The sequence below is a fragment of the Electrophorus electricus genome, chromosome 23, assembly GCF_013358815.1.
Source record: "Electrophorus electricus isolate fEleEle1 chromosome 23, fEleEle1.pri, whole genome shotgun sequence".
In the NCBI taxonomy this organism is placed as follows: Eukaryota; Metazoa; Chordata; class Actinopteri; order Gymnotiformes; family Gymnotidae; genus Electrophorus; species Electrophorus electricus.
Genome location: NC_049557.1, coordinates 2809502 through 2823564, shown reverse-complemented (window position 1 = coordinate 2823564; position 14063 = coordinate 2809502). Strand labels below are relative to the sequence as shown.

General features: G+C 38.8%; 1 protein-coding gene across 1 annotated transcript; it reads left to right on the top strand.

Moving 5' to 3' along the window:
* The first annotated feature begins 248 nt into the window (after nt 1-248).
* Nucleotides 249-12261, top strand: dnmt3ba (DNA (cytosine-5-)-methyltransferase 3 beta, duplicate a). Its single transcript, XM_027012835.2, has 26 exons — nt 249-314; nt 1576-1710; nt 1906-2051; nt 2176-2377; nt 2590-4340; nt 4828-4987; nt 5833-5901; nt 6210-6286; nt 6502-6633; nt 7203-7259; nt 7365-7514; nt 7652-7759; nt 7835-7970; nt 8242-8361; nt 8510-8554; nt 8651-8730; nt 8839-8951; nt 9071-9254; nt 9430-9514; nt 9653-9798; nt 10000-10090; nt 10293-10441; nt 10526-10611; nt 10701-10770; nt 10869-10987; nt 11128-12261. Exons 2-26 carry the CDS (start codon nt 1587-1589, stop codon nt 11270-11272), a joined length of 4545 nt encoding a protein of 1514 aa, XP_026868636.2. The 5' UTR covers nt 249-314; nt 1576-1586; the 3' UTR covers nt 11273-12261.
* The last annotated feature ends 1802 nt before the right edge of the window (nt 12262-14063 follow it).

Genomic DNA, 14063 nt, shown 5'->3' with positions numbered 1-14063 from the left:
GTTATGTATGAATACACTTTTCATATGTTATGTCTACTCGTGTAAACCTAATCTGCTATTTAAAGGCCAATATGCCCTCAAGATTATAGTATAACCAAAATAATACAATATAAATATGAATTTATTTCGGGTTGCCATAGGCCTAGCTAACAAAATATATTCCCAAAGCCTATAGTTTAGTGCGCTATAGCACCGCCCCCTTGATTCCAGACCAATCCTGTTCGGTAAAATGTATAGGTTCGGGGCACGTCATTTTAAGGGTATCGGTTGTTTCGAGATTAGGCTACTTTGTGGCCTGCAGGAGCAAGGCGGAGGTAGGTTCAATTTGGTTTTAAAGTGCAATGTACAATTACACCTTTCCAGATCACTTGTGTTATTTAAAGCGGGGGCATTTATATCACAGTCTGTCTGTAAACAACGGGTAATTTTGACATCTAGAGTAGGCTAATATTTGCGACCATCAAAGACACAAAGACACAAAGGCAACCGGTCTTCATACAATGAAAACATAATTGTTACATTTGTTTAGTTTAGTTTGATTATTTTTGCAGAATGTGGTGATTAATTGTTTGGACATCTACGTGAAGCTTTTCTAGAGTCATAATGATTGCACTGGAAGGTACCGCAGTTTACGGCAAAACTAAACAAAGCGATTTAGCTGTCGCCTTGTCAGCCTTATTGTTTTAAAATATTAAGCGTATAAGAAGTAGGGTCTGTCAAAATACTTTCTGCAGTTCCCAGTAACTAGCTGATTAAATTTACCTAAAGTATTTTAAATGACAGCATTTGCTTAAAGTATTCTGCAGAAAGCCGGTATGTACGGAGTTGTGTTTCACTAACGCACTTCATATGTTGATTCAAATTTCGTGCTTTATTTCTGTCATATCCAATCGCTATGCTATAAATAAGAGAAACGACATTTGTCTATAAAATCGAAACTTTCTATCACAGCGTGGTATGTTCGCGGCAAAAACATCCCCGCGAGATTTTTTTTTCTCGGGCTACTCACTATATATTGAAAGGGAAGGAGAGTAAGATTACAGAGCTAAACGTATCGGAACTGACGGAGGAAGGAAGAAGTTCTTTTCACCCAAACTGCTTGATTCAATTGGTCAGGGAGTATTATGCAAATGTTTTTGACTTGCATCAGCGCTTATTCAAAGACGCAAAGTATGTTTTGAATATTGTATTGCCTTTCGATTATTGAAAGATGATTGCATTTGTAAAATATATTTTTAAATATCTCTCGCATCCAAATGTGCAAATTCTGCTGTTATTAAAATGTGTTTTTATCAGCATAGAAACTATTGGTTACTAAAAATGCAGCCTAATAGAAGTAAATTAGTCATGTTTGCAAGAACTTTATGCTACTACAGGAAGTATTGGTTGGATATAACACTTTGCATCCTAGTTATTTTTCTATAATGAACTTGTAATTAGAAGTGAATAACATGGCTAATTGTAATACATTGTGTGAAATTAGGCTAAATAATACAATGGTCATTTGCTATTTGATTTTGAAAACGCTAGACGTTTTCAGTTAACACTAGCCTAACTATGTTTGATTTCTTGTAGAATACCAGAAAATGGCAATGAATGTTAATCTGAACCTTGATGCCTTTGATGACAAATGTAGTCGTTTTGAAATTCTGGCCTGGCTTAACAAATTACTACAAACCAAGTTCACCCAGGTGGAGCAGATATGTTCAGGTATTGCACTTCTCCTCGTGATCAGTGTCATGCTTAAGTGCATGCAGACATATGTAACCCAGTTACATATGCCTGAATGCAAATATTAAGAATTTTGATATATGTAATTAGCTATGAATATATATAAATAACATAGTCATAAGGGCTTAGTAAAGTCCTTCATTGTGTAGTAATCAAATGTGTGGTTCTGTGCAGGGGCATGTTTTTGCCAGATAATGGATTGGCTCTTTCCAGGAACTATCAACATTAGCAAAGTAAATTTTCAGTCCCAGGACCAAGCAGACTTTCTTCAGAACTACAGTCTTCTACAAGAAAGCTTCACAAAAAATGGCATCACAAAAGTGAGACTTCCCAGTTTACTATATGACTATACTATGTGACTATAAAATTTGATGAAGTATTTTGAATTTATTTTGAGATCTTATTTTAGTTTTTGTAATGTTGTATAACTGATTTCTGTTGTAGGCTATTCCAGCAGAAGAGCTCATCACTGGGAAATTCAAGCCCAATTTTGCCTTTCTAAAGTGGTTCAAGAAGTTTTTTCAAACTAACCTGACTGGACAGGTGTATAGCCCAGTAGAAGCGCGCAATGGGCAGGAAATTGCACTTGCAAGACCGCTGCAGTCTCCCCAAGTTTCAAAAGCCTTAAGAAGTCTTAATACACCTGGTAATAAATAATTTATTATACATAGTAAAATCATTAATTGTATATACCCGAAATTAAATTTGTTATAGTCTTTTTGTCTATTTCTTTGGTTTTTATTTGTTTGCATTACCTTTGCTCCATTTATATTTAGCTTCATATTGGTAAGAATCTTAAAAGATAATCTACTATCTGAATGTAAAGGGTGTTTATTAATCACTCCTTTTTTGGTTCAGGAAAAGTGAAAGAGGATTTAGACACAGATGTGGAGGTCCAAGACAGAAAACACATCACTTATGACCCCCAATGGCAAGAAATCATCAATTGGGTCAGACCCAGCACTCTGGGGACTATTTATGCATATTGTACAATCTGTAATATAAATCTTAATATCCTCCACTCAGGATTGCTTGACTTAAAACGACACCAGCAGAGTAAAAGGCACAAGATGGGTACACCAAAGGTATCATCAAAGGAAAAGCAGGTTGACAACTCTATCATCTGTAACGAACTCATGCAACGGTTCATTGAAACACATTGTTTGCCTCTTCACACTAACAAAGTCTCCCAACGCACTGTGAAGCATGTTCTTGGATTACAGTACCCAAAGGACATTACTTCTGCTGCCAAGCAGATCCCTTATTGTGTGTACCTTTATGGTCAGGTGGCACTAAGTGAAGGAAGCTGTGCCTGTGTAGTACTTCTGGGATTTTTTGACGAAAAAGTTGCAAAGCACTGCATACGAATCCTGGACGTTTTTCATTATGTAGACTCCAGTGATGCTATTGCTACATCTTTGGTGCACACTCTGAAAAGATTTGAGCTGCCTTTTAGTAACATGGCAGCTTTCTATGTTGATGGATGTGCTGAGACATCTGAGAAGGTTGCCTGGAAGCTGAAGGAACTCAACCCAAAAGTGGTGGCTCTTGGTGGTCTTTATAGTTTGGCAGACTCTGCCTGCCACTCTGGAGTAATGGCCTTCTCCAACCAGGTTCAGGAGCTGATTGTTAACATTTATGAACACTATTCCACTTGCTGCACTAAGAATGATAATCTCAAGGTGTTGTTTGCAGGTGTTGATGGCATTGATACCTCAGTGGCTTCTGTTTCCCACAGCTGCAAGAATTTTTGTGTTCTCATTCACAGAGTCATCAGAATGTGGAAAGACCTGATCTCATACTTCACCTCCTGTAGTGAAAAGGATGATAAGGCTAAATTAATTTGCTCTCAGCTGGAAAATCCCAGACTCAGGGTTACTTTCATGTTTCTAGAACATGGCCTTGAACCACTTAATGTTTTTAATGATCGTCTGCAACACCGCAAGGGTTCTGCTCGTGCTGATCTTGTACAGATCTTACATGAAGCCAGTGGCCTCTTACGTTCCTATGCGTCCAGTTTTCTCAGACCTCAGGCTGTTGAACGTTTCCTGAAGGAACGAGACCCAGCCGTCCTTGAGAACCCAAAGTTACATCTTCCAAGCGCTGAACTCAGCTTGGGTGGAGCAATGGTGGAGGACTTCCTGTCTGAAAATTATGTGGAAATAGCTGACTCCTTGACAGTGCTTCAGAATGAGTGCATGGCATTTTATAAGGCACTTACAGCTTGTGCAGCTGAAAGTCTCCCCTTGAGTTATGGTATCCTAAGGAGTATGGCCCAACTTCTCAGTCCAGAGGGAAGACTAAAGGTCACAGGCAAGGCTGTAGTAGACCTTGGTGCTCAGTTTGGTCTCTTTGCTACCCCTAATTCATCTGCCCAGCTTAGAGATGAGTTCCTTGAGTACCAGCTTATTGAGGAAGGAGATGGTGATGGCAAAGAGGCAAACAGACATGCTGAAAGCCTCTCAGATGGGCTACCTAGCCCTTCCTTAGAGCAGCATTGGAGCTCAGTCCTCAAGACCACCGGGCAAGCATCTGTTTTCCGAAAGCTTGTCCTTAGCCTTCTGGCTTTGCCCTGTCCACCTCTTGAAGCCGAGAAAATCTTTGCTCAGGTATGAAGTGTGAATTGTGGAATTGTGATTGAAATTGTGAACTAGCTATTATAAATCATTATTTGTAACAAGGGAATGACAAAATTAATGATCCAAATGCAGAGATTAATCAAAGCCAACTGAGCACAACAAAATCTACAGTCATAATTATGTCTTCTAATGATAATTAGATTAGGGTTGGAATCCCAGGGAAGGTTTACTAGGCATACAAGGAAATGGGCTCAGAAATGCTATGGTAAATACAAGAGTTTGCATAATGGTATAATGGTATTATATAAGAGAGAATGTAAACAAAGAGTGATTACAGTGAATGAAGATTTTTTTAGACTATAACTTGGATATAATAAAAATTAATGTGAATATAATGTACTGTGAATGTAATGTAAAGTACCTCATGTACTTAATCAGGTATTTGGCAAGTTACTCTTGCCAGATCTTGTTGTGTGCATAATGTAATTATATAACAACGTCACCCCTACCAATACAGGCAGTGGATAATGGAGATGTGGTCCGACAGGATGACAGCTTGGCTCACAGCGACGCTGACAGTACCAGAGTAATGCACACAGTCAATGACGACTCATCCTCAGAACTCACCAGTGCCAAGACATCACCTGACAGGAAAGAGAGGAGGAAAAACACGAAAAGTAAGCTATACGTGAGGTGAATTTGGGTGGTGTAGAGTAAATTTGCACACATTTGCATTGATGCATCATTCACCTACAATAGAAGGCCTACAGAAAACCAAGGTCAGTTGGTTTCAGTTTGTTTTCGAGTCTTTTCAGGGTAAGCTCCAACATGGTAGGATCTGCATGTTTTTTCCATATTTTTGATGCAATTTGTCAGCGATAAAAACTTTTGCAGGTACAGAGGTAAAGTTTCTTATACAGCCCACACACGTCTGTGTACTTATACAACTTTCTTTTACAAAATGTTTTGTGGTATTTAAAAGAATTTACAGTAGTTCCTTTATGATCAGAAATATTATTTTAAATTGTCACCACTTTCGGGACATGTGTGATTCAAGGGTCATGAAAGGATTTAAACTCAATATCTTGTAGATATGGCTTTAAAGGTACTTGCAACTATGCTACCTTGAGAGACTGTATCATGTCTATTTAACATTTTTATGATGCCATGAAATATAGTGAATTTTATGGCTAAAAATGTTTCATGTTAAACAGTTGATACTACATTGGACACTTAAGACATTAGAGAGCTCATTCTTTAGGTTTTGTATTATTCACAGAAATACATTACTACTATATTTGGATTAGCATTATCACAACATTGTCTCAAAGGTATTCACAAGTTGCTGCTTTACCTCTGTCACAACTATTACAGTGTAATTATTCTTAGAGTTCATAGAGCAACCTCTCTACTCAAATAGCTAAACTGCAATGTAGTTGCTTGTCCAGGTTAGGAAAGCAGATCCAGTCACAGTTTTCTCAGCAGCCAGCTTCATTGATAGAAACAATATGTTGTTTTACAGAGATGGTTGACCTTTCAGACTCAGTGAAGCCATGCACGGTGCGACTACAGAGGATAACCAGTAAGAGAGGTGTGAGGAAACTTAAGCTCAGTTTAAGTGATTCATGAGCAAGTAACTCCCAAACATGCTTTACAACCAGTCTGTCCTCTTAATGGCAAATCATCTTTGCTTTTAATCCTCTCCCTGCTTATAACTGCTATAAATGAAAGAAGACTGATCAGCTCAAATGAAATATAAGACATTACCTGGGTGGGTCAGCCTGATTAAAGTAACGGTGCATTGCTGCTTTAGTTATGGAGGTGTCTTCATTGTTTTGTTCACAGCAAATGACTTGGTTTTTCCATCAGAGTGATTCAGTATTGCCTTTTATCCCACAGGGATCAACTTAAACAAAGATGGTGAAATGGTCTTTGTTGAAGATGATGTAGTTTGGACTAGTACCTCCAAACAGGAGGTAAAATATTGTTTTTTAGTTTTTAGATTAGATAAAAATGGCAATGAGCCTATAGCTACACACACTATAGCTACTATAGCTAGTCTATAGCTACCCATACTAATTTTCATCAGTGGCTTTTAACCCTCATTTCTTTCTTGCTGGCATCTTTTCTGGGATAATCTTTGGTGCTGCTGTGGGAGGTGTGAGGGCTGTGTGTGTTTGCTGTCCCTCAGGGCTCCATTAGGGGCATATTTGGTTGGGAAAGCAGTTTGCGACAGAAGCCACAGGCACGTACTCTGTTTCAGGCTGGGTCTGGCACCTGGGGCAAACCACAGGACATCCAGAAGGACAAAAAGGCAGAGGTGGTACGTACCTGTCCTGGTGGAAGTGTGGTTCTCCAGCTTGCCGCCGGTACGCTAGGTTAATTTGCGTACTGGATAGTCTTCCTGCTGGTTTTGAATAAAGTTATACAGTCTCGTTTTGTGCTGTCAACTGGAGGAATCGCTGTACGCAGGAGTCTCGCGGTCACGCTCCCTCCTACAGCACTTAGACCTTCTTTGTTCTCCTTCTACCTCCTCTTACACTTTGTCTTGTCATCATTTTGTCCTGTCACTTTCGTCTTTACTGTGTGTAGCGTTAATGTTAATAATAAAACATGCAGATATTAATTCAGTAAATCCCTCGGAAACGTCCTCAATTCAGCACTTAACAGTTTCCACCCAAAGTTATCCAAGTGCAGAGCGATCAGGGATAAGTAGTAATTGATTTGCGTTAAGCCACAGAAACATATGTTTTTGATGTGATATGTAATGTATGTCCTTTTCACGTCTCTTCACACACATTTGTTGAAAAGTCATTCATCTTATCTTAATAGTTTTTATTTCACAATTTTATTTTAATTGCATAATTTTTTAATTCCATCTCATGGTTTTAGGTGAAAAGTACCTATACTGCAAATCCCATGACTGGAAAGAAAGGTCAGAAGTACCAGGTAAATGTTTTTAAACTGGGCATGGGGAATTAGTCCTGAAGTCATAATTCCTGATTCCCTGAATGTTTCTGGTGTTTTCCACTGACTCTCCATTGCCCCCTACAGGATGGGAGGAGATTTGGCATTGGTGAGCTGGTGTGGGGGAAGGTGAAGGGTTTCTCATGGTGGCCAGGACTGGTGGTGGACTGGAAGACAAAGACACCGCGGCAATCCTTGAGACGTGTGGAATGGTTCGGAGATGGCATGTACTCAGAGGTAAGGCTTCAGTCTAATTGAAGTTGTTCTTTCTCTTCCTTTTTTAGTACTTCACCTTTCCCTTTCCTTTACACCCTTTAGGAGCCATTTTGGATTGTGTGCATTGCCTGAAGTCAATTTCTCCTTATTCTTTACAGATTTATACAGAGAGACTTTTGCCGTTTGCTTCATTTACAAAGTGCTTTTGCAACAATTCGTTTGCCAGTCTGCCCACCTACAAAGATGCCATTTACCATGTTCTTGAGGTAACATAGAAATGCAATCTGATACTTCTAATTTTAGACTGAACAAGGCACAGCACGGTGATGTTTTGTGTGTAGTTGGCAGGTGAGCGTTGCTCAAAAAGTTTTAACTCCACTGGGAACAAAGAGGAGGAGCTTAAGATGATGCTGGACTGGGCTCTTGGGGGCTTTCAACCCACAGGCCCCAATGGCTTTGCACCTCCAGTCTCTTATGGTAAAAATAAGATTACCTCTTCTTTGCTTTGCTCTGTGCTTTATTGGAGTATTTTATGAACTATGTAGATTAGAAGTAAGAGCAAGCTATTTTACCACTAATTAATATTCTGTTGTTACTGGTGTTATGTCATGTCAGTGTAAAAAATAAAATTGTATTGTAAACTAAAACCTGTACATTCCATGATGGACCAAATTGAATGGTACTTTAATTTACTTAATGTAAAGAGTATACCTTAGAAAAAAGTTGAGTTCTCTTTATCGCCATACAGATTCATCTAGCAACCAAAAGCTAGAGTCTTCAGACTCATCTATGTCTGATTACCAGCCTCCAGCCAAGAGAAAATATGTTCACAAAGGCAGACCTTCCATGACCCAAGAGTACACCAGAGGTACCATAATAAATGTAGTGATGCAATGACCAGCTGAGGATTTGTTGATTTTTAGCTACATCATTTATTTTAGTGTCTTATTCCTGCACAAGAGAGCTGGAGCATGTTTGTTACTCCTAAATTATATCATTACCTTGTTTCATCTTAGACCAAATGGTTCACGAAGTCACAGAAAAAGGCAAAAACATCAAGGGTGAGTCCTTATAGTAGATACAGTGTTTGGTCCTTTTTGTAGCATATGTCATTCCATATGTATGCTTATTATTTGTGTCTTTTGTGAACACTGCAGATTTTTGCCTTTCATGTGGAAGTACCAACACTGATATTTTCCATCCACTTTTTGAGGGAAGCCTTTGTTTAAAATGCAAGGTAAACTACAACTGTGCTTCAAGCTGGGTAAGAGCTGGGTAAGACGCACATATTCTTATTCCAATAGTTACTGATTGTGTGTGTGTGTGTGTGTGTTTTCCCATGCAGGCAAATTTCACTGAGACCCTTTTTCGATATGATGAAGATGGATACCAATCTTACTGCACTGTATGCTGTGCTGGGCTGGAAGTCATTCTGTGCGGCAATGCAAGCTGCTGCAGGTTCAAATCTTTTATGTCCTTTTATGCCCCTCTGTAACTTCCCCCTCTCCGTTCTAAACCTAGAATACTAACAAGCTGCTTTTAATGAAATTGAATCTTACTGCATACCTCCCTCCCAGATGTTACTGTAGGGACTGTTTGAACGTGCTTGTTGGAGCAGGGACCTTTGAAAAAGTGAAGGAAGTAGATCCGTGGAGCTGCTACATCTGTCTGCCCCCTCAGAAGTATGGTGTGCTCAAGGTCAGACAAGACTGGAGCGTGCGTGTACAGGAGTTCTTCGCCAATAACAGTGCCTTTGAATTTGTGAGTGACAGATAGCACTTTTTTGCCACATCATAGTATTTTAATTCTTGATGTTAGATGTATAGATCTTTCTTTGTAACCAGGATAACAAAATGATTGTTGCTGTGATTCACCTAATGTGTTTAGAACTAATCGTGGTTTATATCTTGATGCTATCACTTCTTGTGTGATCTAGGAGCCACACAGAGTTTACCCATCAATTCCTGCTCATCAGCGCCAGCCAATAAGGGTCCTCTCCCTCTTTGATGGTATTGCCACAGGTTAGTCAGTGTAATTTGCTTTGATATGGTTATACATTTAGTCAGCTCAAAATGAAAGGGTCTTTCTGTGTCCAATTGCTGCATTCAAAGAGAAATTAAGAGATCATTGTAATTTGTCCGTATGTTTTTACTTTGTAGGCTATCTTGTTCTAAAAGACCTGGGATTCAAGGTGGAGCGCTACATTGCCTCTGAGATCTGTGAGGACTCCATCACCGTGGGTATGATCAAGCATGAGGGGAAGGTTGAATACGTCAACGACGTACGTACTATCACCAGGAAGCATGTAAGTACAGGCAGTAGGAATGATGTTCCACTTCTAAAACACCTGTTGTGAATTTTATTTTACAGGCTGGGTTTCTCTCGGACCCTGTTATGGAATCAACAGTGTTATTGTGTTGTACATATAATAACGCTACTGTAATAGTGCTAGACTACTTTATAAAGCCATTCCTTTCTAAAACCTCTCTTCTCCTCTCCTCTGTAGCTGGCTGAATGGGGTCCTTTTGACCTCCTGATTGGTGGCAGTCCCTGTAATGACCTTTCCATGGTTAATCCAGCCAGAAAGGGCCTTTTTGGTAAGACAGCTGTAACAGGAGAAGTTTGAAACATGTATATTAAGAGTTATTTATGATACCATTTTGATATTTAATCTTTTTTATGTTTTCCATAGGGTTTATTCTCTGAAAGACAGTTAAAGTGAAATATGCTCATCTGGTTTGTTTGAAAGCGTTATTTGCCTGAGTCATACATATCTTGCCATTCCCTTGTTGCTCTCAGAGGGCACAGGTCGACTGTTTTTTGAGTACTACCGCATGCTGACCATGATGAGACCTAAAGATGATGATGACCGCCCATTCTTCTGGCTCTTTGAAAATGTCGTGGCCATGAGTGCCCATGATAAAGCTGACATCTGTCGCTTCTTGGAGGTTAGAAAGTAGCCTCAGTTTAGATTCTTAGAATTTTTTAAAAATCAAGCTAAATGTATGCATCACCTTTTGTTGTCTTGTTAGTGTAATCCGATCCTGATTGATGCTGTTAAAGTGAGCCCAGCACACAGAGCTCGCTACTTCTGGGGTAACCTCCCTGGAATGAACAGGTACATAAGCTGTTAAAGACTTCACTTAAGCATTTGACTACAGAGGACTGTTTAAGATAAGCATATTTAAATTTAACAACTTCCTCCAGACCACTGGCTAACTCACATAATGACAAAGTGGATCTGCAGGACTGCCTTGAGGTTGGACGAGTTGCTCAGGTCAGAATAAGAAAGGGATATGCTTGTGGCGGTCATCTTTTTGTCTGATGATTAGCCATGTGTGATCACCGCGATGGTTTCTTTCATTGGTTCTACAGTTTAATAAAGTGCGAACCATCACAACCAAATCCAACTCCATTAAGCAAGGGAAAATGGGACCTCTGCCCGTTACCATGAATGGGAAGGAAGATTACCTTTGGTGCACAGAGATGGAAAGGTGAGCATGAGTGCAAAAAGAACTGTGCAGACTACAAGGGCCAAATCTATTAAAACATTAACCTGTAAGCATATTACGTACCTTATTTTTGGCATTGGGTTTTTTCTAGCATTGTTTAAAGGCAGTTTTTTCTATTCCAGCATTTTTGGTTTCCCTAAGCATTATACAGATGTGAATAACATGGGTCGAGGACAGAGGCAGAAGGTTCTGGGCCGTTCCTGGAGTGTTCCTGTGATCCGGCATCTCTTTGCCCCACTGAAGGACTACTTTGCGTGCGAGTCCTAGTTGCCCTTGGAACCACTTCCACCATGTAACATTATCACCAAAACTGAGATTCAGTATGAGACAAATTATAGTGGAGCAATGGAATTTTTACATTTATAATATTTACAATCCCTGTTTCTTTGTAACTAACTAATTTTTAGATGGTTCTCTATCAAACATTGATTCAATATCTCACCCTAGTAGCAGCAGTGGCCCTACCATTTTGAAGGGGTGGGGGGTGGGGTCACATCTTTGGTGCTTTGGCAGTCAGTCATGTTTCAGGAGTTCCCATAGTGTGATATCTCACTCCTGTTATCAGAGAACTGGACCTGTGTGAGTAACTGAACTTTGTTATTTTGTTTTACTTTTAATTATTTCTGCAAACAGTAACCTCAACTATAAATCATGTTTTTACCATTTTAAGCATTTTAAAGTGACTTGATCAGGAGTAGTGTGATGGTGGTCTTTAGAATGCACAGACACTTTTTAATTGTTTTTTTAAACTTATTTTGCTATATATCTACTTTCCTTGCATTGACTTAGATAATGACTCTGATTATGCTGGAGAGAGCCTGGTAAAACCCCACCCACTACCTCATTGATATTCTGTGATTAGTCCATTGTCAAGAGAACTATGATTTACCTATTTATAATTTAATAAGGGAAAATGAGTTTCGTTTTAAAGACACTCTAAATGTTACATGAGTTTGTCAGGATTTTGTTGTCCAGTGCTCTCAGAATGTTTTTGCTGTGTATCATTTTAGCATTTCTATCTAGAAACTGCCTCAGTACACGTAATATTTTTAGACCAATGGCATTTGTCTCTTGACTATATTAAACATAATTGTCTAATTTAATTTGATATACTATAGGTTTTCATTCTGAAGAAGTCTCAAAGCCCAGTAAGTGGCACGATAAATGGTGCTTCAACTTTACAGTCTTCCTGTACTATTTCTGATGCTGTGTACTATGACACCAACATGAATATACTGTGGTTTTTTTTAATCAATCTTCACAGAAAATTAGAGGGGGAAAGACTATTCCCTGTAATGTCATACAGTAAGTGCCTAAAGGAGGACATCTGATATCGACATTCACAACTATTACAGATGGAAATCCTTAAAAAATAAGTTGGAATAGAATAATGGGTCTGCTCAGATTACATTCAAAACTTCATGAAATAAGTAATTCTAATGGTTCGGTGAATTTTAAATGTGTCTTGATTTTATGGTTGGTGCTATGAAACTGATATGCTTGTAATTCAGGTGCTCATGCTAAGGTGCTAACGAAGTAGCGTTTGCTCTGTCTAACTGATTATTAAGTGTTTTTAAGGTAGCACTGTACTTTTCTCTGGTAGTTTTATATATGCTCAGTACTGTGAGTTATCATTCTTCAACATTGTCAGTTCAGTGGTGTTTTAAGTTTTTTTTCCTTTCTTTTAAAATTAGTTACCATAGTACTCTGTAATGTTGAGTTCATATCAAACCAGTACAACGAGGTTACTGGTTTTTTTGTGGGTATGTTTGTTTTTAAAGGACATATATATGCACACTCACATTTGTTTTCAATTGCTTTTTCACATGTTAAGTAATAGCCACCAAATATTTTCAGATTGTCCAAACTCATTTAGTCATGTAAATATTTTTGTCTGTAGGGTTCTGGAGCCACTCAAGGATGATATAGTGAATGTCAAATGATGCATGTAGAATGCATGTGGTTTTACTGTATTCTGACCTGTAGAATTTTCAGTGGGATGCTATGTGTGAAAGGTCACTCATGAGTAGGTGAAATGTGGGATACTTTGATTCTGTTTTAGCATGAAGTAAGGCTAACATTTTAGTAAAATCTCTGTGTGCTCAACACCAACAAGTCTAAAGTCCAAAGAGGGCAAATAACTTTGATAAGAGAATTTGTTTTTATTCACAAATTAAGGAACAAATTACAATACTTGTATTGTCTGAATTGCCTCTGATTAATAAAGTTGTCCCTTTTTGTATTAAAGAGGGTCTTTCAAGTTGGTTCTGTGTACTTGTACTATCTCTGATGTCTAAGCCATTTTGGCATTTTTTTTTTTTGTATACCATATTACTATTTTAGTAAAAGTATGTCTGAAACTAATCCCGTCATGCTTAATATCTTTTTTTTCAGCATAAGCTTGGCCAGATCCAGGGGTTGGGGGGGATCGTTTTTATCCAAAAAAGGGCAAAGGCAAGGACTACAGCACTAGGCTTGAAATCCTAGGAATGTTCTCCTTGCACTATAGGCTGCTTCGATTCGAGGTGACCTCATACTTACCTATTGTATAATCACGCATAAGATTGGACCTGACCTAACTTAGCTAGATATGTTTTAAAAGGCTCAGCAACTGTCTGTAATACTCATTACAAAGTTTTTTCTTTTACATTATTTCTGCCAAGTTATATATCTGAAATGATTTGGGAATTTACTTTCTGACTATGGGTGAAGTTACTGGCTGCTAGCTAGTCAGCCAGCTAAAACTTGATCTGCCAGTGGACTTCGTACAGCTTGTACCAAACCAAGGTTTTCCAACAGAGAGGACTCCAGATGCTTTATCTTCGTTTAAGATTTGTGCATGTTATATGTGGGATTTTTCTAACCACATCTTAGCTATTAGCTATTAGCTCTTGATATTATATTATGTCCTTGACAAGAAGTAGTACCCGATTGAAGGCAGCTTCATCCAGCACCCCAATTAAGTGTGGTAGGCCAGGATGAGTTAGTTACTACAACATGAGGGGGCATGCAATGTCAAAGCTGTGATCAGTGGTTCCACAAGCAGTGTACGGGACTG

What these genes read in the sequence shown, in the direction of transcription:
- dnmt3ba (XM_027012835.2), top strand. Translation starts at nt 1,587, where the DNA reads ATGGCAATGAATGTTAATCTGAACCTTGATGCCTTTGATGACAAATGT. An exon ending in GGCAATGCAAGCTGCTGCAG is followed by an intron (nt 8,952 to 9,070) that starts GTTCAAATCTTT and finishes CCTCCCTCCCAG; the next exon opens with ATGTTACTGTAGGGACTGTT. An exon ending in ATAACAGTGCCTTTGAATTT is followed by an intron (nt 9,255 to 9,429) that starts GTGAGTGACAGA and finishes TGTGTGATCTAG; the next exon opens with GAGCCACACAGAGTTTACCC.